The 21,730-nt window shown below is 56.6% G+C and overlaps 8 protein-coding genes across 8 annotated transcripts; 3 read left to right on the top strand and 5 right to left on the bottom strand.

Moving 5' to 3' along the window:
* Positions 1-407: 407 nt before the first annotated feature.
* MKK02DRAFT_20577 (putative 2-nitropropane dioxygenase) lies at positions 408-2,031 on the bottom strand (the record flags this gene model as incomplete). Its single annotated transcript, XM_053086280.1, has 10 exons — positions 408-521; positions 573-687; positions 757-870; positions 920-1,059; positions 1,141-1,245; positions 1,291-1,356; positions 1,433-1,691; positions 1,760-1,846; positions 1,918-1,945; positions 1,998-2,031. The coding sequence occupies 10 exons, from the start codon at positions 2,029-2,031 to the stop codon at positions 408-410; spliced, it is 1,062 nt and encodes a 353-aa protein (XP_052942143.1).
* A 331-nt stretch (positions 2,032-2,362) lies between these two features.
* MKK02DRAFT_20784 (Spc98 family-domain-containing protein) lies at positions 2,363-6,024 on the top strand (the record flags this gene model as incomplete). Its single annotated transcript, XM_053086313.1, has 11 exons — positions 2,363-2,686; positions 2,738-2,770; positions 2,820-3,267; positions 3,316-3,371; positions 3,438-3,536; positions 3,591-4,688; positions 4,755-4,919; positions 4,989-5,194; positions 5,257-5,370; positions 5,429-5,468; positions 5,533-6,024. The coding sequence occupies 11 exons, from the start codon at positions 2,363-2,365 to the stop codon at positions 6,022-6,024; spliced, it is 3,075 nt and encodes a 1,024-aa protein (XP_052942142.1).
* Positions 6,025-6,259: 235 nt separating this feature from the next.
* Positions 6,260-6,987, bottom strand: MKK02DRAFT_40666 (uncharacterized protein; the record flags this gene model as incomplete). The annotated part of the gene is made up of 3 exons (XM_053091207.1): positions 6,260-6,505; positions 6,566-6,755; positions 6,839-6,987. The coding sequence occupies 3 exons, from the start codon at positions 6,985-6,987 to the stop codon at positions 6,260-6,262; spliced, it is 585 nt and encodes a 194-aa protein (XP_052942141.1).
* Positions 6,988-7,184: 197 nt separating this feature from the next.
* On the top strand, positions 7,185-9,308 carry MKK02DRAFT_40665 (putative bud site selection-related protein; the record flags this gene model as incomplete). The annotated part of the gene is made up of 6 exons (XM_053091206.1): positions 7,185-7,292; positions 7,344-7,547; positions 7,598-7,686; positions 7,746-7,797; positions 7,849-8,789; positions 8,930-9,308. 6 exons carry the CDS (start codon positions 7,185-7,187, stop codon positions 9,306-9,308), a joined length of 1,773 nt encoding a protein of 590 aa, XP_052942140.1.
* A 937-nt stretch (positions 9,309-10,245) lies between these two features.
* Positions 10,246-14,311, bottom strand: MKK02DRAFT_30197 (uncharacterized protein; the record flags this gene model as incomplete). Its single annotated transcript, XM_053087995.1, has 17 exons — positions 10,246-10,497; positions 10,539-10,594; positions 10,648-10,762; positions 10,925-11,031; positions 11,052-11,265; positions 11,329-11,349; positions 11,424-11,606; positions 11,645-12,240; positions 12,281-12,451; positions 12,497-12,593; positions 12,659-12,719; positions 12,768-12,959; positions 13,012-13,108; positions 13,143-13,236; positions 13,321-13,488; positions 13,542-13,769; positions 13,838-14,311. The coding sequence occupies 17 exons, from the start codon at positions 14,309-14,311 to the stop codon at positions 10,246-10,248; spliced, it is 3,126 nt and encodes a 1,041-aa protein (XP_052942139.1).
* A 317-nt stretch (positions 14,312-14,628) lies between these two features.
* On the bottom strand, positions 14,629-16,513 carry MKK02DRAFT_20268 (putative delta-1-pyrroline-5-carboxylate dehydrogenase mitochondrial precursor; the record flags this gene model as incomplete). Its single annotated transcript, XM_053086232.1, has 6 exons — positions 14,629-14,700; positions 14,755-15,431; positions 15,476-15,843; positions 15,891-15,976; positions 16,021-16,407; positions 16,460-16,513. 6 exons carry the CDS (start codon positions 16,511-16,513, stop codon positions 14,629-14,631), a joined length of 1,644 nt encoding a protein of 547 aa, XP_052942138.1.
* Positions 16,514-17,086: 573 nt separating this feature from the next.
* MKK02DRAFT_40662 (uncharacterized protein) lies at positions 17,087-18,320 on the top strand (the record flags this gene model as incomplete). Its single annotated transcript, XM_053091205.1, has 3 exons — positions 17,087-17,452; positions 17,516-18,233; positions 18,301-18,320. 3 exons carry the CDS (start codon positions 17,087-17,089, stop codon positions 18,318-18,320), a joined length of 1,104 nt encoding a protein of 367 aa, XP_052942137.1.
* A 522-nt stretch (positions 18,321-18,842) lies between these two features.
* Positions 18,843-21,655, bottom strand: MKK02DRAFT_40661 (Indigoidine synthase A like protein-domain-containing protein; the record flags this gene model as incomplete). The annotated part of the gene is made up of 11 exons (XM_053091204.1): positions 18,843-19,492; positions 19,546-19,657; positions 19,709-20,337; positions 20,402-20,614; positions 20,663-20,708; positions 20,756-20,836; positions 20,888-20,953; positions 21,009-21,049; positions 21,110-21,433; positions 21,479-21,569; positions 21,623-21,655. 11 exons carry the CDS (start codon positions 21,653-21,655, stop codon positions 18,843-18,845), a joined length of 2,286 nt encoding a protein of 761 aa, XP_052942136.1.
* Between the last annotated feature and the right edge of the window lie 75 nt (positions 21,656-21,730).

Genomic DNA, 21,730 nt, shown 5'->3' with positions numbered 1-21,730 from the left:
GCGGACTAGACTGGGAGCGGACAGAAGAGGAGGAGGCTCGGGTATATGCGATTCCCGATTAGATCCGACAGGCGGAGAGGCCCTTTACGGCAGGGATCGACAGCCGGGTGGGGCCCATTGCGGCGCTGCGGAGGTGGAGTTCCGCGATGGTCATGGTCATGGAGTCATGGGCAGAGGGCAGCGGACAGCTGCTACGTGCTGCGTATCTGCCGCAAAGCCGTCACATGTTACAAGGTGGCGAGACACGGTCGTCAAGCAGACCACCTTCCTTTCCATCGCTGCGACGTGAAAGAAGCGTGCCGCTCTATACCGAAAGCACACGTGAGGAAACGCAATACATCCAGACAGACAAGATCTTACTACAACTGTGTCCTCTTCTCTCTTTGCACACCGACACCGATAGCTACCTACAACTTGGCCCGGGGCGCACCACCGCCTGAGGCGATCTTGGACCCATTCTCCAAACACTTCTTGGCGTCATTGACCATCTCGTCGATAATCTCCTTGGCCGGCTTGACGTCCTGCTCCGTGAGCTGCGACCAACTGGACGATGAAGAGAATCCAGGACTGACCTTGATCATCGCGCTGACATCACCCATCAACCAAGACTTGCCCGACATGGACTTTTCGGGGTGCTTGCCGAGCTCCACGTCGTGTGGGATCTTGCCTTGGGACGTGAGGGATTTGCTATATCGTCAGCATCTGTATTCTTACCACCAACCCTTGATCCCAGACATCCTGCACGGATAAACTTACATCTCCTCCTGGCGACCATTCCACTCCTTGACGTAGTCGGTCTGCCTGACCCTCAATGGCCGTCCAGTGTAGATCAGGGTCGTTCCGGCATCACCGTGGTCGGCAGAGACGATCCTAGAAAGTCAGCTCCCAAGTCGGCCAAGTATCGACTGTAGTAGCTTACAGATCCTTGTGCTTCTTAGGCGCGGCAGCCTCGGTACTCGCCACGAATCGGGTCCCAACCCATACACCCTGCGCACCAAACATGAGCATGGCGGCGAGTCCTCGGCCGTCGTAGATACCTCCGGCGGCGATCACGTGGACCTAAGAGTCAGCACAGTGATCTATTGGTTTCATGAAGTCAAGGAAAAGTGAGGAAGAAGAAGAAGAAGAGGGGAAGCTTACGGGACCGCCGGTCAAAGGCGACTTCTTGCCCTTGCACGCGTCGACACATGCAGGGATGAGAATCGAAGTGGCCGTGGTACCAGTGTGACCTCCGCCTTCCCCGCCCTACATGTCAGCTAGGTCTCAAGCAGGTTTGACCTGCCAGCTCACCTGGGCGCAGATAATGTCCATACCGACGTCCAAAGCCTTCTTGACGTGCTTGGGCGCGCCGACCATCTATGGATCAGCCCCATCCCCCTTTTGACCAGCATCGCTGACATATCCTGCGACTCAAGCTGGACTCTGGACTCACGTTCATACACAGGATCCCCGCCTTGTGCAACTTGTCCACAACCTCCTTGGGCGGCACCCCTACGGCACACACAAACAGCTTGGTCTTCTCCTCAATAATCACATCGATCAGGTCGTTCAGCCCGCCCTTGGTGTAGTCGTAATTGGTCTTGCGGGCGTTTCCGCCTACTTGGGGAATGAGGAGGTCGACGCCGAAGGGGAGGTCGGGAGAGGTGAGGGCGGATTTGAGCTCGCGGATCGAGTTGCGGAGGTGCTTGGGGCTGAGGGTTAGCGGGAGTTGCGAGTGAAGGGCGAAGCGGACTGGAGTCAACAGGGAAAATGGACGTACGTGTAGCCCAGGCCACCGATGACGCCCAAACCACCAGCGTTCGACACGGCAGCAGCGAGTTCAGGACCCGCGGCGACGTTCATGCCGCTGTCGAGTCAGTATTCTGTTTCAGGTCCAAGTATCCGATCGTGCTCGAATACGAGGCAGGCGTCACTCACGCAAGCATGATCGGGTGCTTGATACCGACTGCAAGTATCAGCATCTACCATTCGATCTCCTCAGAATCGAGAGGACTCACACATCTCGGTGATAGGGGTAGAAATGACTGCCATTTTCGCTAGATTTTCTTGCTAAAGGGATAGGATGTAGACGGTTAGTGGTGACTAGGAGATACGAAGAGGCAGATGAGGAAAACTGAGATGAGGAGCTGGGGGAGGGCAAAGTTATACCCCTCTTGAGAGATCCGGGAAAAACGGAAACCTCATAACCGGTATCGGAGTTCTCCGATGAGTTTGCTAAATGTTCCCCTCGCTTACAAGCTCCGCGTGTTTCAGTGTGTATCAGATTTAGCCGGTAGCCTCACGCGTCCGTACACTTCACTCAGGCTATTCATCGTCTATCATCCCAGATCTACCTCATCTAGTGGCATTCTGGAAGGACAGGATGACAGTCCGGACGCCGTCCAAGCCTGATTCTCTCTCAGCCCTCACTTTTGCCCTAATCACCTCTTTCCTCCCAGGCACCTCCGCCTCGCACGCCGACCTATCTCAACTCCAAGCCTGGGCTCTCCGCGAACTCCGGAATGATGCGCAAGGCTCCACACGGCGAGAATGGGAGGACGTACGCCGGACGCTCGAGGGCCTGAGGAGGAAAGCGGGGTTCAAGGTGCAAGATGCGCTAGAGGGGGGGTTGGGGAAGGTGTTGAGGGTCTTGGAAAGTCAGAGGGGAGGTGGAGGGAGGGAGTGGGATGAGGGGTTGCCTATTACTGTGAGCTGGAGTATGCTGCATTTAGGTATCGATACAGAGCTGACATATGAGGTATCCAATCTCGCTCAGCATGTCCAGCTATTGGTATATCACTCTTCCGCGGCGTTACCCTGTTCAACGCTAACTCTTCCAGCTGAACCTCTCCACACCTCCCACGGCAGCAACTCACGACTTGGCCGAATCATACCTCATCCGACAACCTCCTTCCGGTCCGACAGCAGACCAGATCCTCTACGCCGAAATCATGTCTACCCCTTTCCGGGGGGAACACTGGGGCGCGAGTTACGACGAAGAGGTCCATTCTGGCTGGTCAGAATCTAGCGGATCTTCCTCGCACGACGGATCATCGAGCGATGAGGAGCAGGAGCAAGTATGGACGCCGACGAGTGCGCGGGTGGCCAAGGCGAAACGAGGCACTGCGGATCTAACGGCGATGCGGCGGGGCTTGGAAGAGGAGGAGAGAGCGAGAGAGGCCAGGGCGATATTGGAAGATCTGGGGGAGAGATCGTATTGGCGTAAGCCTGGTGTCGAGGTGGAGCCTGTCCCGGAAGGGGTGTATGGGTGGAAGGAGATGAGTACTGGTGAGCTGAAAGTCGGCAATCAAGGGAGAGGACGCTTATTGAGCACAGGCGTGTCATCTTTCGCTCTCTCGGAGCGTATCTTGACTACCGGGGGACGAGTCAAAGTAGGTCATGCTTGGGGCGAGAAGCATTATGACCTATGTCGCTCCGGGCGTCGACTGATCCAGTAGCTCATCTCCGCTGCTCAACTCCAACGAGAGATGCTCTTCGCCCTATCTGGCCGCCCGAATCTTTTGCTCAATCTCTCCGACGCGGCGCCATACTGCACAGTCCGTCCTTGCTCTTTACCTCCTTATCTTTGGCGGCGCCGCACTGACGCCCAGATCATTCCTGACCATCCCAACACAATCCACTACTCCCGCTCGGCTCTACACGGCATCCTCCTCCGTCTTGAGGCCCGTTCAGCCCAACTCGCGCAACTGCGCACCGCCTCCCAAGCAGCGCCAACAAGCAAGACCCATGCCGCTTTCATTGAGTCCCTCCGGTCGGTCTTGCAGGGTATATCCACCTGGATCTCCGAGCTGGAGAGCGATCTCATCCGCGGTTGCTGTCAAGCTCCCGGTTCGTCCTTTTCGGCTGCGGCGGCGGGGACTCCGATCTCCCTCCTCCTGGCGTTTGATACGGCTCATGGAGATATACTGGACTACCTTACCTCGGCTCTTCCATCTGTCGGTTTCTCTGTCCGGCTGACTAACACTCTCTACACGATTTACACCTCCTCCCTCCCCTCAAAAACGGGAACAAGCCAGCGTCTTCTGGATATATTCATCGATACCGCCGAGCCCCTCTGGCGGACGCTCGGCCGCTGGCTTCAGGAGGGTATGCCCATCCCCTCTACGCTCCTGGAGGATGAGGTCTTAGGAAACGGGATGGAGGAGCTGGATGATGAAAAGGCGTTTGACGAAGAGTTTTGGATAAGGAGGGACAGGGACGTTTCGTGGGCTGATGAGGATTTTTGGGAGTGTGCTTGGGTCGTACAGGGCAGAGAAGGGGATGGAGATGGGGGTGGAGGATGGCCGGTATGGCTCGAAGAAGGTGTGCGGGGAAGGATCATAGAAGCCGGAAAGGCGAGGGGTCTGCTAAGGGGCTTAAAGACTGAAAGTGGTGGGACGGGGAGGGTAACGTGGAAGACGTTGAGAGAGGTGCTCCGGCCTTCAACATCGGGAGTGATATCCTCGGTCGACGTGCATTCGGACACCAAAGCGGCGGACAACGTCGACTCCGAGATCGATATCCGCTCGACAATCCTCACTGTCCTCAAACCCATATGCGACCTCGCCATCGCCCAAATGCGCTCGGTCCTGGAGGACGAATGTGGGCTGATGGCGCACCTAGAAGCTGTGGAGGGGACGATGTACATGCGGTCTTTTGGCGTGGTGGATGAGTGGTCAGGATGGCTTTATGCGCAGGTGAGTGAAGGCGTTCATACCGGTCCTCAGGTACGGATTCGCCAGACAGAGCTGATATATCAGGTCCGATCGTCCAAGCGCACATGGGCAGACTTCCAGACTCTCTCGTCGACGTATCGGGAGATCATCCGGATTCAGGGTGAAACATGGATGAACGCGCCTGCCATCAGGCTGTCTCTGGCTTCTCGACTGAAGGATCAGACGGGAGTGGCGGCTATTGGCCTCATCAAGGTGGATTATCAGGTACGTTATGTCCGCTTCTTCGGACCCTCCGCTGTCTTGGTCAAAGAGGGAAAGGAGCTGATACCCCAGGTCCCGTTCCCCCTGTCGCAATTGTTCTCGCCTACATCGATGGAACTGCGCGCCGAGGTATTCACGTTTCTGCTGCAGTTTGGATATGCGCGTGAGGGCGTACGGAGGCTTCACTCGGACGCACTACGGGGCAAGGGACTAAGGGGGGCAGGGAGGGAGATGAGGAGGGTATTGGGGATGAAGCAGCGGTTGATCTGGGTGCTGGAGTGAGCTTCCATCCTGTTCACCTCTCTGATATACAGGAGCGTAAGATTGAGCTGACGCGTAGTACGATCTGGGTGTGGATACGTGATCGAGTCATCGAGCCCCTGACTAGGGCGTATCGTGCGCGTCTGGCGGAGACTATGTCGCTAGGCGAGATGATCCAACTGGAACTCGCACAGTGAGCCTATTCACCGTATGACATCATGGTGAGGAGGGGTGCGGGCTGATGAAACCAGTACGCGCGCAATCAGGAAATACTGCTTCTTGCACGATAGCGTCAGTTGGCTTCACGCCTCTTAGGCCTGATCTGGAAGGAAGCGAAAGAGCTGACACCGAGCAGACATCAATAATCAACGGATGTATCCACGATCTCCTCGATCTGTCTCAGACACTGGTCGACTGTTTTCTCGCCGCCGAGGCGGAGGTCCGATCGACAAGTCTGCTCCTGGTCCCCAAGACGCCGCAGTATGTCACGGGTCGGTCTCGACGTCGACAGCGGCGCGCAGGCGCGGGTGCGGGACGGCGGAGGATTGCTGTAGAGTCTGATTCCGATTCTGGCGCCGACGATGAGGGCGGAGGGGGCGAGACGACAGGTCAGGAAGGGACCGTATCCTTTTCTGGGCTGAGTCCGGGGAAGAGAGTGGAGAGGATGGAAGAGAGGATGGAGGAGGTGGTCCAGGTCTTTAAGGATGGAGTGGAAGATCTGACGCTGGGGGAAGGGGGCGGGACGGACGCAGCGGAGAGGGAGATATGGGGTATGTTGTCGTTCGCGCTGGAATATTGGCAAGGACGGACACGGACAATCAGCGACGACATAGATCTACCGGTATAGATGCATCACATGCCGGGTCAAAGGTTCTCCCATGCGTCCTCGTATAGGGACTTCCCTGTGGTAGCGGCGGAAGATATAGCTTTCGAAGTAGAGGATCAAGTGGGCGTATATGTCGAAGCGGGAGATCTGACGCTTGGGAAAGCGCTTAAAGACGCAGGAGGAGCGCACATCACAGCACATCACAGCACAGCACAGCGCAGCCGGCTCAGATCGTGCATGATCCATCCGTCACATTCTATCTCCCCAACATCCGCGTCCAGTGTACTTTCCCCTGCATCCTCAGCCCCTCCCATACCTCCCTCCACCATCGCCGGACCCATACGCCCATCCGGTCCCTATTGGACGCTTGCCAGTCCGCGTAGAATTGGGAAAGGACGTCTTCTCTCCGTTTGATGTCTTCGGGAGTAGGCGGAGAGGCGGGGGTGGGGAGGAGGGAGAGTCGGAGGGCTAGTTGGGCGTTGAATTCTTGATTTCGGTCCGCCTAGGTATCAGATCTTATCCCAAGGGATAGTTTCAACAAGGGGGAGGAACATGGACTCACCCAGAATCGATGATTCATAGCATCTACCCGTTCTCTTCTTAATCTCCATTCCAGCTCCAGCTCGCCCAGCCTCGAAGGGGCAGAAGCGTTCGGGAACTCTCCGGTAGAGTATGGGGAATTAGCGGTCTGATGCCTTGACGAAGGGGACGAGGCGTAGATGACGGGACGGATATTAGAGATAGAATCTGGGCTGAGAGGTCAGCTTCACCGTCGTTTATCATGTTTGGTCTACATCGTATCATGAAGGGAGTGAGATGGAAGACAGGAACTAACGGAGCGATCAGATCATCCCCTGCTTTCGCCTCCACCTGTCTTCTCCTTCTCCTCGGCGCGGGCGCAGCCGGAGAGGCAGATGTCGAGGCATGGCGGATGAGTATCCAGAGCGCTACTGGGCTAGCACGATGAGTGAGAGGCTGTATCATGATGCGTCGATGATGGAAGAGATGGGGAGGTCAAGAGGAAGAGTCGCTGGCTCTGGCTCTGCCTGGTTTAGGTGAGGATCGGTCGGTTCCGTTGGAAGCAGGGCAAAATTTCCGGTTGACCACCCACCGAGAGGCAGGTAGCCTCTTGACCGACTATACTCGTTCTCATCACATAATCTAATCGACAACTTAGCACCATGTCTGACCTGGAGAGCACAGTTGGAGCGCCGGTGGTGGCGGGCGAAAGCAAGAAGCGAAAGCGGACAGGCAAAGACAGGAAAGAGGCCAAAGCACTCGCCGAGCAGGTGAGCTACACGAATCTCTATGCCCCTTGACTGGGGACAGCTGACTCTTAGGCTCAAGCGCGTATGGCCGAGCTCATCGCTTCTGCTAAAGAATCTGAGCCTGTCCCTGCCCCAGTCATCGCGCAGACCAAAGTGGAGACTGGTGCCGCTGAAGCGGCAAAGGAATTGAAGGCGCAGGCGGATGCTGCTGCGGCTGCTGCATTTGCGGCCGCGGCGGCAGCTAAGCGCGAACCGGAGAGTATCGCCGGACGGATAGTGAGTTCATAAGCTGGCAATGTGGAGAGCAAAAAGGCTGATGGGTCTAGCCACAAGGTCTAAAAGCGATCCATCCGCTTTTGAAGCAGGCGCGGACATTCGAGACGCAGCGATTGATCAAGAAGGTCCGGTGGTCTAGGTGGGTTGGCATCTGCACAGCTCCAGCCATTCTCTGGAGCTCAAGCTGATGTCTCGCAGGAGTAAGGAGGAGGATGTCACAGATATGGAGGCCCAGATCGCTGCTCTCTCGGTGAGATCAATCATGTCCTCCCTTACCTGAAGTCCCGAGCTGACTGAGCAGGACCTTGACCTTCACGACCTCGCCATCACCCACCTCCGTCAGAAGATCTCCAAGCACCACCTATTCAAACATAATCCTCTTCCCTCGCCCATCTCCTCCGCTCTCGAATCTCCCTCGGCTCCATCATCGGCTGAATCAAGTACCAGCGCCCTGGCCGCTCAGAAAGCCAAAGCCGAGAACCGTCTCGTCAGCGCCAAGCTAGTTGCTGATGGGATGAAGGATATTCTAGCATGGGTAGCAGGAGAACCAGGGGCGAGGCTCGTCAGTCGGCCGATGGCGGCCAAGAAGGAGAAGGAGAGGAAGAAGGGGAAGGGGATGGATGAGGGACGGAAGAGGATGTTGGAGGCTGTTCAGGATATTGATGAGGAGGCTGACGAGGGGAGCGAAGGGGATGACGAGGGAGAGGAGGGGATAGGGGGAATAATGATCGGCAGTGGATCTGAGGGAGAGGAGAGCGATGGGGAGGTGGATGAAGAGGGTATGGCGGCGGACGCGGCGGGATGGGAGTCTGGGTCGGTGGATGATCTAGACTCGGGAGATGAGGATGAAGAGGAGGGCTTCGAGTCAGGGTTCGAGACGGACGACTCTGGAGCGATCATCCCGGCAAAACGATCCAAGCCCACACCATCATCGACCAAACCCAAATCTACCCTTGTCCCAGTCCCCACTCCCAAAGCCAACGCCAACGCCAAATCCGCACCTGGCACCAAACCCGCAAAGCCAACGAAATCGACCAAGCTCGAGAAGGTTCCCAAGGCCAAACCTCAGAAGCGGGAAGATATCACCTCGTCCCTCTTCCTACCCTCGCTGGCGGCCGGATTCACGAGAGGCGACTCGGACGACTCGGATCCGGATATGGACTTTGATGCGGATGGGTCGGGGATGATTGGGAAGCAGGGGGCGGAGCGGAAGAACCGCCGAGGGCAACGGGCGAGGCAGGCGTGAGTCTTTCCTCTTACTTGAGCTCTGTGCTTGTCGAGCGGGAGAGGAAAGAATGGGGTGAGAGGGTCAGAATGACCAAGATGGAACACAAGATCTGTTAGGGGCGAGGGCCAATGGGGACTGATGCTGACGTGACCAGGATCTGGGAGAAGAAGTACGGCAAAAACGCCAAACACGTCGTCAAGTCCCGCGAGGCCGACAATGTCGCGCAGGCCGAGAACAACATCAAGAACGCGTACGGCAAGCGAGCTGCGGCGGTCGGAGGGGAGTCGGCAACACCGGCTGCGGCGGGCGGGCGGACAGTGGGCAGGCCAGCGGCCACCGCAGCGGCGGTCAGACCGACAACGACATATACGCCAAAATCAGCTCCAGCAGCGGTCTCGGCGTCTGCACCTGCGCCTGTGTCTGCACCGGCGGCAGGTGGGGGACAGGGATTGCACCCTTCTTGGGAGGCGGCGAGGCGGAAGAAGGCGATGCTGGCAGCGGCGCCGGCGGCGCAGAAGATTGTGTTCGATTAACACGCGCGCGATTCTAGATGATGCATTTCAGGCGATTACAGACTATGAGAAAAAGTAACCTATAAGAACACGACAAGAGCTAACGCCGAATGATACTAGAACAGAACCCGAACGTACTACAAGCTGGTCCCCAACCCTTCTCACATCCTACAAGTCTCGATCCGATAGTGAGCTAAGCCCACTGCTATCCTATTAATCATGAAAGCGTAACTTCCGACTCCGATGCGTTGTTGCATAGCATGGGAAGTCAAGAATATCTTACGCGTGCACGAGGAAAAGTTTCAAACCGTTAGTTTTGAGTTTTTTGCGACTTGAACCGTTGATATCAGAAGGCAAAACAGTAAGAGGGGCGTTGCCGGTGCCATGAATGGCGTGGATGTCACAGGCCTGTACAGTTGTGATCGTACAGGTCACAGCTATCAGAATATGGTCTGAGATGGCGACGAGACCCCAAATTGAGCCTGGTAGGCAACTTTATCTGCAGTCGCTCCTGCCCATCTTCGACCCAGCGCCAACGGGAATTCCAAGCCGGGATATGCGTCAAATCCCTATCCCTTGATTCTCGTCTGCAGACGAGGGGGTAAGCACCTGGATCCTGAGTCTCTTCTGATGCTGCACTTGCGATTCAGAGTGGCATGATGCATGAGATAGAAGCAGTACCGCACTTCGAAACAGAATACAGAACGTAATGCAATAAATAAACCACCATTTTCTCCTTCGCTATCCAAACAACGGTTTAAAACTTTTCCTCTATCTTACACCCTTCACACCGACGAAGTTTACTGCACTCGTACATGACATGATAGCCCGACCAAGCTCCCTGACATCGTGTTCCCATCACCCTTATAGTCTCCTTATCGGTGGGAATGTATCTGTAGAAGTCAGCTTGTTTCTCCTGACCCTGATCCCATATGGCACAGGAGACTCACTGACCACCTCACCCTCGACCCGCTTCCTTCCGGAAGATCCCGCCCAGCGTCAGCGTCAGAACGAGAGCCTGACGCATATCTCCTGCCCGCCCAGCCCGCCACTGTGGACGTTGATACCGGCCGGTGACACATTGTGGCGTCTTGGGAACGAGGAGCAGACTCGCCGCCTGTAATTCTTCTGCCTCTGCAGCGATAAAGCGGTCGACGAGGGACTGGTTGAGATTCAGGAGGTCGTGCATACATCCGTTAATGACCGATGTCTAGTGAGTCAGCTCATATGCCTCGTGCACAAAAAGAGAACTCGAAGAGCAAACGGACGTATTGTGCAAGAAGGGGTATTTTCGTATTGCTCGGATACTGCCTGTTCAGCTCTGATTTCATTGGAGGGAAGAGCGGATCGGTAGGCTCACTATGCAAGTCCCAGCTGAACCATATATACAGCCTAACGGCAGATAAGACGCCTACTAATAACCCCGAGTCAGAGGACCGATCACCGAAGGTTGATGTGTCCACACCCAAATCGTACTGCTCGTCAGCTCCAGTACTACACATTCTTGGACAGGGACATACACGTGGAAGCTTCTGCTTCCTCGAGGACCCAGATCATTCTTTACTCAACCCCAATACCCGCCTTATCTTCCTCCCCGCCTCTGTTATCCCCTCCCGCCACATTGCCTCGGAACGGACCATCTGGACCCCCTCACGCGCATACCCAAACTGCAGTAAGAACGTGAATCCTCTCCGCGCCGATCCATCGACGTGGGCGAGAAAGACTGGGACAAGGGGAATAGAACCTATTGTATCAGCTCCGCACCTCTGACATCAGAGGGTTGGTCGAGGTGACATACGTGATAGTCCGCCTTGATTAGACCAATCGCCGCCAGCCCCGTATGATCCTTCATTAGAGAAGGAAGAGCTAGCCTGATCGCTGGGGCGTTCGTCCATGTTTCCCCCAAGTGCGAAGGATTTCTCGATAACTTTGATGAGAGGGTCCGACAGTCGACCCATGTACGCTTAAATGATCGGACCTGTCATATCAGCTTCGGTACTCCGCACCTTGATCAGAAGACCAGTATGGAGGTAGAACTCACCTGCGCGTAGAGCCAGCTCGACTATTAATCCAAGACCTCGAAACAACGCATGTATTTCGTACGCTCCAAAGCTTCTGGGTACGCCATCAACCCACACTCTCTCCAGTACCGAGCGCATTTGGGAGATGGCGGAGTAGTACATTGGCTCGAGGTGGGCGAGGAGTGTCTAGCGGTTGTTGAGGTTGTTGTCCACGTTGACGATATTCGCCTTTTGATGTTCGAGGCCCGACCTCGACCGCGGGTTGCTTAGCGACAGACGACGGCGTGAGCACCACCTCCTTCAACGTCTGCCACTCCTCATTCCCCCATCCCCCACACTCTCATTCTGCAAGCCCTGCTGAAACCCCCACATATTCTCAGCCCCCACGACACTCCCCCACACCAGTCCTTGCACCCAAACTAACCTTCCCTCATCCCCATCACCACGTATTATTCCGGGTTGAACGACCCAATCACACTCCCAACAGTTTTCATCCGCCCACGAGACACCGTTATCCGTCTGTATCCAAAACTCAATGTCAAACGCCTTCTGATCATCAAGCTCTTCCATCCCATTTCTGAGTGATTCATCCTCTAGATGTTTCTCCTCTAGAATCGCCGAGTGATGAACATTCACCCAAGGAGCCAGAGAACGAGCGTCGACCTGAGGGCCTCGGAGGTATCGACGAGTATGTCGTAGAGGCGCTGCAAGGTATTTGGGGAAGAAGAGGGAAGGGAGTAGGTGTGGATCAAGTGCAGAGTGTTTGAAATGGTCCGATTGGGAAACCCGTGAATGGGTGAGCGGAGACGAGGTAGCCGAGTAGATCACCGTATGCCGGATCTCCTCGTACGCTGTGTCCCGCGCGAAGATGTGAGAGGGAGGTGTCCCTGATGCTGAATTCGAGGTGACAGCCGGGGCGGACGGTTCTGGTTCTGGTCATGATGTCGAGCCTGATGGTCCAGCTGGATATACCCTGCTGAACCGACTGTGGAGACTCGGTGGAAGCGCGTGACTTGCTTGCAGGTGTAACCTGGGAAGAGAACCGTAATTGGGAGAGTTGGGCGGAACGGGCTTGAATACGTGGAGAAACCCGTTGAAGGCGGGGCGGGAATAGTGAAAGTAGTGAGGATGGTCGGAGATGATCTGACCGTTAGCGTGACACGCGGGTCGAGAAGTAGGGAGACTTACTGAGCAGTACGTCTGCGTCGGAGTAGCTGGGTAGGAGGTTTGGTCTGCCAGATAAGGCGAATAGCATTTCTCGGTATAGTTGAGCAGCGGAGATGAGCTGCTTTGTTAGCTGGAGTTAGGGCCTACAATATGGTTCGCACCTATTCAGATGGCATGACCTACTCGGATACGCTTCCCAGTATTCAACTTGCACTCTGAAAGGACCAAAGACGACAAGATACGCCTTTGGTGATCAGCTCTGCGATCCATAATGAGAAGATTTCTTGCTCACCCGTCCTGATCTGCTGCCACCCACACACTCCCTTCGAAATAGACTCCACCCCACCCCCCGGCTTCCGCCAATGAGCCCTCTCCCCCAAGCCCCACAAGTCCGCCCTTGCATCCCTCGCCCGCTCTTCCTCTTCTGCTTGCCGCACCGCCAGTGGAGCCTGGCTTAGTAGCCAGAACCTCCGCACAAGTCCGGCTCAGGCAGAGGCCCCGCTTCTGCCATCGCCGAGTCAGCGCCGTGAACACACCGGTTGACGGTGGCGCTGGACCCGTTGGCTGAGGGCGTACCCCATGCGCCTTCGCTGGACGGGCGCAGAGGGAGCAGCGCGTCTACAGAGACCAGATCTTAAGTCAGCAGCGATCTTCAATGCTGACTCACCCGGACTGAAGAAGGGTCGGAACTGATCCGGCAGCAGCGGAAAGTATGGACCGGCAGTCTTCCCAGAGCAAACCACGAGCATGTCGATTTGGTTCTGAGAGCTTCAGCGCTTGTCACGTCGCCCATCCACATGCTCTCGCGAATCAGGTACAATCAGAGCAATAGACTGCCAACTCACATCGTACTCGGGTTTGTCTGATTCGGGGACTAGGCACCTCCCGAGGAAACCACCCATCATCAATTCCTTCGCCTTCCAGCCACTCTCCCCATACCTCTCGCCATCACGCCAAACCATATCACCCCGACTACTGATGACATGCGGAGGGGTCGGATTGGCTTCGGGCAACTATCGTGAATTAGCACAATCCGAGATGTTTGCGTCAGGCAGCCTCATGAGACCGCTCCGTCAACGCCTACAGCCCCGGCATTCCCCAGAGGTTCTAAGTCTGAGGCCTCAGGACTTGAGGTCTCGCGATACCGCGATGTGCGGGGAAGACCTACCATTTGCGTACGCATCACGTGCATATGCTCGTGCATGACCGTAACACCAAGGTGAAACAGTCCCGCGAGGTACGCGTCGGAGCGAGCCCCATTCTGAGCGCGAGCCTCAGCTGCTGCTTCGACCAGCTGATATATCAGCAGACAGGCTGTGTCCAGCGCGCGCCGTCTATGCACGTCCTGCAATCTGTACTCACTGCTAGGCCAAGCACAACCTCCCTGGGCCCATCCTTCTCCTGACCGCCCGGGACTAGCGCGCAGAGGTCGGGATCTTTCACGTTCCTCGAGTGCAGGTAGCGACAAGTGTAGAAGACCCTGTCTTCCGCGAACCACCTTCGAATGAGCTCCTTGGTAGGCGACCGGTAACGGCCTATGCCCTTATGGTCTAGAGAAGGCATCGCGGCTCGCCCCGAGTCCAGGTCCAGCACGTATGCAGCGACTGACAGACCCCGATCAGAAAGACCGAGAAGCCGACCCAAGGCTACGGCATCCTGGAGCACTGTGACTGCAAGTGGATCCTTGTGGGTTCGTACGGAGAAACGCCCGTAGGGGAAGTCTTCTTGGATCGTGTACGGGCCGTAAGTGTAGGCTGATTTGGACGAGTCGTTGGTCGGGGGGGTGATGTATCGGTCTGTTACGCCGAGGTGGGTCGAGGGTGCTCGGAACTGCATTGTGATGAAAGATGATAGAAGCTATTAGAGCAGGTGGTAAGTGATGAAATCAAGATCATAGATGAGGCTGGGCATGAGATGTGATCGTTTCGTAAGCGGTTTACCCGTGCCGGAGCGCGACCGAGGCCGAGGTCTGCGTAGAGCACACAGAGCCCGTTCGTGGCACCTTGGCCATTATCTCCAAGTCGGCGTAGCCATTGTGTCCGGGACGAAGTGCCATTTATGACAAGATACATGCGACAATCTATCTGCTTCTGACATGACTTCACGCTGCCGGAATCTCATTGTTCACCTCGACCCGCCTCTCCTTCTTGCGCCTATTCGAGCAGGTTGGAGGGGTAGTGGAATTCTGTTGGAGCGACAAAGTTCTCCTTGATCGATCGTGCGGACTATGGGATCAGCCAGTGCACATCCGGGGAAAGCAAAGCAAAGCGTAAACTCACAATGAACCGGTAAAAGATGGAAATAGACCCAGACTTGTCGTTGGTCCCGCTCGCCCTAGCCCCACCGAACGGCTGCTGCCCGACGACCGCGCCGGTGCACTTGTCGTTGATGTAAAAGTTACCAGCCGAGTTGCGGAGGAGGTGAGCCGCGCGCTGGAGAGCAGCGCGGTCCACGCCGAAGATGGCTCCGGTGAGCGCATAGTCGGTAGTGGTGTCGATGAGCTCGCACGTCTGCTCATACTCGGCGTCCTCGTACACGTAGACGGTCATGACGGGACCGAAGATCTCCTCGGTCATGGTCACCGACTTGGGGTCCTTGGTGACGATGACGGTGGGCTGGATGAAGAACCCCTTCGAGTCGTCCCATGTCCCACCGGCCAGAACCTCCCCGCCCGCCTCCTTGGCCTTGGTGATGATGCCTGAGATCTTGTCGAACGCGGGCCGGCCAATGACGGGTCCGGTAAAGTGGTTGAAGGCGGTACAGGGGCCGATAGTGATGCTGTCGACTTGGGATTTGAGCTGGTCCCGGAATCCATTCTCCCACATTGAGCGGGGGACGTAGACGCGGGAGAGCGCAGAGCACTTTTGGCCAGAGTACTCGAATGCGGACCGGATGGCCTGGACGACGCCGGACTGGATGTCTGCCGAGGGGTGGTACAAGTGGAAGTTCTTACCGCCTGGATGTTAGCCAAATCCAAATATTAGACTCGTAGAAACTTACCAGTCTCTCCGACGACGCGGGGATACCCTTTGTACACGTCCAGGTTGTTGGCAATCTTCTTCCAGAGACTCCGGAACACCTGGGTCGAGCCCGTAAAGTGGAGACCGGCGAATTTCGGGTGGTCGATGCACTGCTGGACGATCTCTGGGGGGTTTCCGGGCACGAACTGGATGACGGATGGGGGAAGACCAGCCTCGAGCAGGATCTTGTGGATGAGGAAGTTGGAGTAGGTGGCCATGGGAGAGGGCTTCCAGACACAGACGTTGCCGACGATGACGGGAGCGCCGACTAGGTTACCGCCGATAGCGGTGAAGTTGAAGGGGGTGACGGCGAGGACGAAGCCTTCGAGGGGGCGGAACTCCGTGCGGCTGCAGAATCAACAAAAGTTAGAAACAGGGCAGGCGTAAGTGCTCACTTCCAGGTACCGGCAGAGTTGCGAGGAGGTTGCTGGGCGTACAGCTCCTCGACGTACTTGACACTGAACCGGAAGAAGTCGACGAGCTACGGGATCAGCTCAGTTCCCTCGTGCGTGGGATCCAGCTCACCTCCGCAGCAGCGTCAATCTCAGCCTGCCAAGCGTTCTTTCCCTGACCCAGCATGGTTGCCGCCATGATCTCAAACCTGTACTTGCCAGCAATGAGGTCCGCGGCCTTCAAGAAGATGGCAGCGCGGTCCGCCCACGGCATCTCCTCCCACTGGGACTTGGCGCGCAGCGAGCTCTCGATGGCATTCTTGACGATCTCGGGGGTGGCGGCGTGGTAGGTGCATAGGTTGTTGGCGTGGTCGTGGGGCATAGGCTGGGACTGGATGTCGCCAGTCTTGACGGGCTTGCCGTCGACGATGCAGGGGATCTCGAAGGGGGCTTGGGAGATCATCTTCTTGACGGCGGCTTCGAGGCCAGCACGGTCGGAGGAGCCGGCGGCATAGGCGCGCTGAAGGTCAGTATGGTCTTCTGGAGGCTTGCTCAGTCCCAGATCTGCTCACCATGGGCTCATTGTCAATGACGGGGACACGGAATGCAGCGAGCTGGGAGGACATGGTGGGCTGGATTTGAGGTATGTTTGGAAGAGGAATGAGCGGGAGTAGCTTCTTTCGTAGGGCTGTATAAGCGCTATGTTAGAATGGAGGGGGCTTGCGGGGGAAAAGCTGAGGCTGCCTCGACTTTATACGGTGGAGATGTGGAGCTATAAGGACGGCACTGCCGCTGGTTGAGTGGAGGACTTTTCCACGTGTCCCGTTATCGGCTCAGCCGCGCTCGGGCAACTCCGCTGCCGTAAAGCTGGCATTCCTCGTTTCGGATGTCGAGTGTGGCGGATCCGACGCGTCGGTGGCAAAGAGGCTGTGGCAGCTGATGCAGATTTGTAAAGAGCCCGTGTCGCGGTTGTACCAGTGACTCTGTGATCTTCGCCGTATGACTGTAGGCTGAGCTGACATGTATCGAGGAGGCTGAACGACCTTTTGACGTGGGTTTTCGCGGGCCGGGTGAGAGACTGCTCTCCGTTGTCGACAAAGGCAGCGGAAAACGCTAACAAAGCAAGCAGAAAACATCGTTCGGACTGCGTTTGCCGAACAGACATGCTGGATTTCTTGCTGTGAGTGCAGTCGTACATCATGGCTGGCTCTAAGAACAGCTCACGCTGGATCTTCTACCTCCTCTACCTCTCGCTATCCGCCAGTGGGATCTACTACTTCCACTTCAGCCCAGCCAGTCAGATCGGCGCCAGATCCCTTAACGCCCTGACGTCTACATCCGCACCCTTTGCCTATCCGGATCATCCCAATGTCATCATCCGCCGAGTATATACCGGCTTCTCCGTCCCCGATAGCATCCTGAGCTGCATCGTCACAATCTTCCTCGCCGGCCCAGCGGGCTTTTCTGAGCACATCCGGATCCAGCAAATCAACTTCCTCCTCAATCTAGGGCCTCTCGCTTTAGTCTTTTCCATCGAATCTATACGTGCCAAGCGATGGTCACTGGTGTACTTGTGAGTCTCCATGGGCTACCAGGCAGATGAAGCTGATACCAGATCATCATTCTAGGCTGTCCTGTATCAGTCCCTCGGAGGCGCGATCATCGTACCCCTCTACTTTGTCGCTCATACCTACATCTTTAGCCAGTCTGACGCCACACGACCGAACCCCACAAGATGGGCCAGCACAATACTTCCCACAGTGGCTGTAGCCTACATCCTCCCGACAGCGATCCTGTTCTACCCTTTCGCCAACATCGAGTATACCATGCTCGCGACGGCCGTCTGGCAATTCAGTCCGGTTCTCATCAATCTGGTATGGGTCCTCCTCACACGCCTGGCTCCCGCCCACACAGGAGAATCTCGGTCTACTGGACATATTCTCCGCCAAGCTCACAAAGTCATGGGCAGCCTAGCATCCCTCTCACACCTCACCACTCTCTTCGCCTGCTTCTCCCCCTCATACCCCGATATCACCCTCTCTTCCGTCTTTTGGTCCGGACAGACTCCCAAGGTGTCCTTCTCGGAAGCCATGAACTTCATCTTCCAAGTCGACTACCTCATCGTCTTTGCATGCTCTACACTATGGTGCCTACAGATCCGCGACCGAGCGAGGCGAGAGCGTAACAAAGCAGGCCGGGTCACCATGGATCTTTTAGTGCTAGGCGCGAGCGTCGTTTTCCTGGGTCCAGGCGCAACTGTCAGCTGGGCGGTGTGCGCTTGCGAGGCGGGTATCGACGAATCGCTTGAGAAGGGACTTCCATTGTGGACGGAAAAGTTGATGTCTGGTCAGTCGCGCGGTTGGCTCAGACCTGTCAAATCGGTTTATTAATGGCAATCAGGCTGACCTGACAGATACTAGTACAGTGAAATGAGCCGTTGGTAGTAGGCCGCATGAAAGAGGGATGTCTTAACTTGCATAGAATTTGGTACATTAGACATCAATGAGCAAAAATATTTGGTCTGGTGCCGTAGTACCAGCCCGTCTCCTTGTGGAGACAATATTGTTCATATTGTTTCATTGGGGTTATAATCGTTATCGCTGATAAGTTCCTATAGTGTCAGCCCTTCTCGAGTCTCACTGATCGTGCTGTATTCCGAGGTGCTATGGTCGACTGTCTTCCTAATCAGCTCGCATCGTGATTTTAACGTACTCATGCTGTTGCTAGCTGATTTCGGCCGGTGGTCGAGGTGTCGATACTGCCCTTACCCCGTGCATTCTTGCAGCACCTCCTCGTTTGCCTCTATCGGCGATATGGGAGCCACGCTTTGAGGCGGCGTGGGAGGACGGGGCGGGTTGAATGGAGGAAGTGAGACATCGGGACGAGGTTGAGTCACGAGTGGCAAAAGTACGATCATAGTGGCAAGTGGCAGCTGAGCAAGAGGGTGCATCATCCTTATCCCACAGCACGCTTACTCCGTAATGATCTACCTACGCCATCCAGCGCTCTCCGGACCCACTCCTCCTCACTCCCCTTCCCATCCACAAGCCCCGCCACAAGGCCACCGACGAGCGTATCCCCCGCTCCTGTTGTACTAATCACCTCCTCCGGCTTGATCACCGGTGCCGAGTGATGCGAAAGCACGAGATACTTCCGCTGATGCGCTCCGTCCAGCTTGTGCGATATCGATGCTGAAGTCGACGAAGATCCCTCGCCCCCTCGTTCCGCCGGAGAAGTTGCAATCCGAAGATGAATCACCCCTCTCTGCCCCGCCTTGATCCACAAACTCTGGACGAACGGTAAGACCCCCACCGCCTGCTGAACGATCCCTTCCTGCACGACCCAGCTCATACCCTCTTTCCGCCCGAAGGCTTCCAGCCTGGCGCGCCAGTCCGATTGTAGGTTGAGGGAATTAACGTAATCCCATGCGGGGTTGGACGTCTCGCCGGGGAGGTCAGAGAGGAGGGCGTGTAGCTGCGATAGTTCGAGGGTGTTGGGGGAGAGGTGGGTGAGTGGGCGGCGGGCGGTAGGCGAGGTGGGAAGGAGGGAGGCGAGTGCCGGTAGGAGGCGCCGGAGCTTGGGGGTGGAAGTGGGGTCGCAGAAGGCTATACGTCAGCTATGTACTCGTAGCCTGAGCTCAAGGGGGGAGACTTCTCACTGTCGATGTCCATCTCATATGCTGTTGATAGGATACTGGAGATTGTTCCAGATGTGGGATTGCAGTCAAAGACGATCATCCTGGGCTTCGACCCCTGAACAGCTGCGGTCACCTGCCTTGTAAGCTCAAGGTCCTGACTGAGTGTCGAGTCAGCTGAACTCACGTCTTCCCCCGCCAATCGCTCCACAATCCCCATATCTGCCACGCCCGATACCAAATCACCCTCCGGTCCCAGGTGTAACGTACACGCTGCCGACCCTGCTCCTCCCTCTTCGGTATCTCCTGCCCCGCCCTCATCTCGCACAGTGACAAGCCCATCCGTCCGCAGCCCCACCGCCTCCATCTCCAGCCTTGTCACCCTCCCTACCATATCCATCTCCCCTGCTTCGTCCCCTCGCATCGGCGAGACAAGCTTGACAGTACCCGCAGGAAGGAGGTTCTGCGCCGCTTCGGCAATGTTCCGCCCGACGCCGCCGGGGGTGAGGTGGATCGGGCCGGGGGTGGTCGTGCCGGGTACGAGTGTGATGGGGGACTGGGAGGTGATGTCCAGGGCGGCGGAACCGAAGACTAGGACCGAGGGTGGCGGAAGTGGTATCGGTGAGCTAGAGCTTGCGGGTATTGAGGACGGTGACGGTCCTAAGCCCGGTCCTGCGTTCTGCAAAGTGGCTGCTTGAGAAGGCGGGAAGTAGTAGTTGGCACTCTGTGCATGCTCGGCCGACTCGCGCTGTAGTCGAGCTAATTCCACCGCTACGTCCGCACCGACCCTCGCGTTATTCTCGATGAGCTTGACATCTGCTGATCAGCTTGATTCCCATATCGATCATCTCGATACTGTCCGCGGCGCTGATAGGCTCACTGAGTTGCAAAGCAATTCCACCGCTCAGCTCGCCGACTCGCTTCAAGAGCCAAGGCGTAACCTCCTTCCCGCGCTTGTCGATCCCCTGCTCGATACTCTCCCGAACGGCCTGTTCGACCGCTTGTTGGACCTTTTCGCCCTCCGGGGTATGTATCGAGGGGATGGGGACGGCTAGGAGGGTAGAGAGGGGGTCCGGAAGGGTGAGAGACGCGTCTGGGACATCAGCAACCGCGTAATCTTGTAAGCGACTAAATGACGTACGGATGAGAGAGGCAGCTTCGCTCGCGTTTTTCACAGCCCAAGGGCTCTGCCACTGTCAGCTGAAGCGGCGCGAGATGGCCGGAGAAGACGCACTGTCTGGCCAGAACTAGGGGTGTAGAATGCCGGGAAGTCAGGCTTGTCCCCATATGTGGCCACGCAGACGCCTTGCGTCTCCTGTTTGGTATCAGCTTGGTACCATGTCGGACAAGATAGCGTCAAGCTGACCAGTACTTCCAGTGTCCGAGGGATGTCCAGGATGCTTTTGGCACCAGCGCAGATTACCGCCATAGGCTACTTTTTCGTCAGCTCTGTAGGTCACCAGAGAATAGTTCTGACAGCGGCTCACAGTTCTTCCGAGCTCAATCAGGTCCGCAGAGACGTCCATACCTGCAAATCAGCGCCAGCCCCTCCGCATGTCTCTGTAGCTCAGCGCCAATGCAGACTCACTCTTCTCCGCGCCGCGATGCACACCCCCAATCCCACCCGTAACGAACATCCCAATCCCCACCGTCCTCGCCACATACATCGTGCCCGCCACCGTCGTACCCCCTATCAATCCTTTCGCCAACGTCGGCGCGATATCCCGCCTTGAAACCTTGACCTTCTTGACCAGTCCGGCGGACGTATCGGCCAGCTCTTCCAGCTGCGCCTGGGATACACCGACATGCACCTTCCCGGAATGCAGAGCTATCGTTGCGGGAGTCACGCCGCGGGAACGGAGGATGGACTCGAGGGACTGGGCGGTGCTGAGATTGGTGGGATGTGGCATTCCTGCGTATCAGCTTGATGTGCGGTCGTACGGGTCGGGTAGCTGACCATGCGTGATGATGGTGCTCTCGAGAGCTACGACTGGGTTTCCGTGCTGCAGTGCATGCTCGACCTCTTCGGAGAGCACAAGCCTGCCTCCCTATCTTATCAGTTGCGCGTCGGAAAGCGGAGGAGGCGGGGATCCGGACATACCCATTGTTGCCTAGCGGTTGCAAGGCTCGCCATGCCTCTTCTGCAGCCTCTAATGCGCCCGGAGCAGGCTTTCATGGCTGCCAGCATCCTTGTTGACGTTACTTGTGG

This window comes from Dioszegia hungarica (genome assembly GCF_025882075.1).
Source record: "Dioszegia hungarica strain PDD-24b-2 chromosome Unknown MKK02contig_25, whole genome shotgun sequence".
Taxonomy (NCBI): domain Eukaryota; kingdom Fungi; phylum Basidiomycota; class Tremellomycetes; order Tremellales; family Bulleribasidiaceae; genus Dioszegia; species Dioszegia hungarica.
This window is presented reverse-complemented; position numbering and strand designations above follow the sequence as displayed.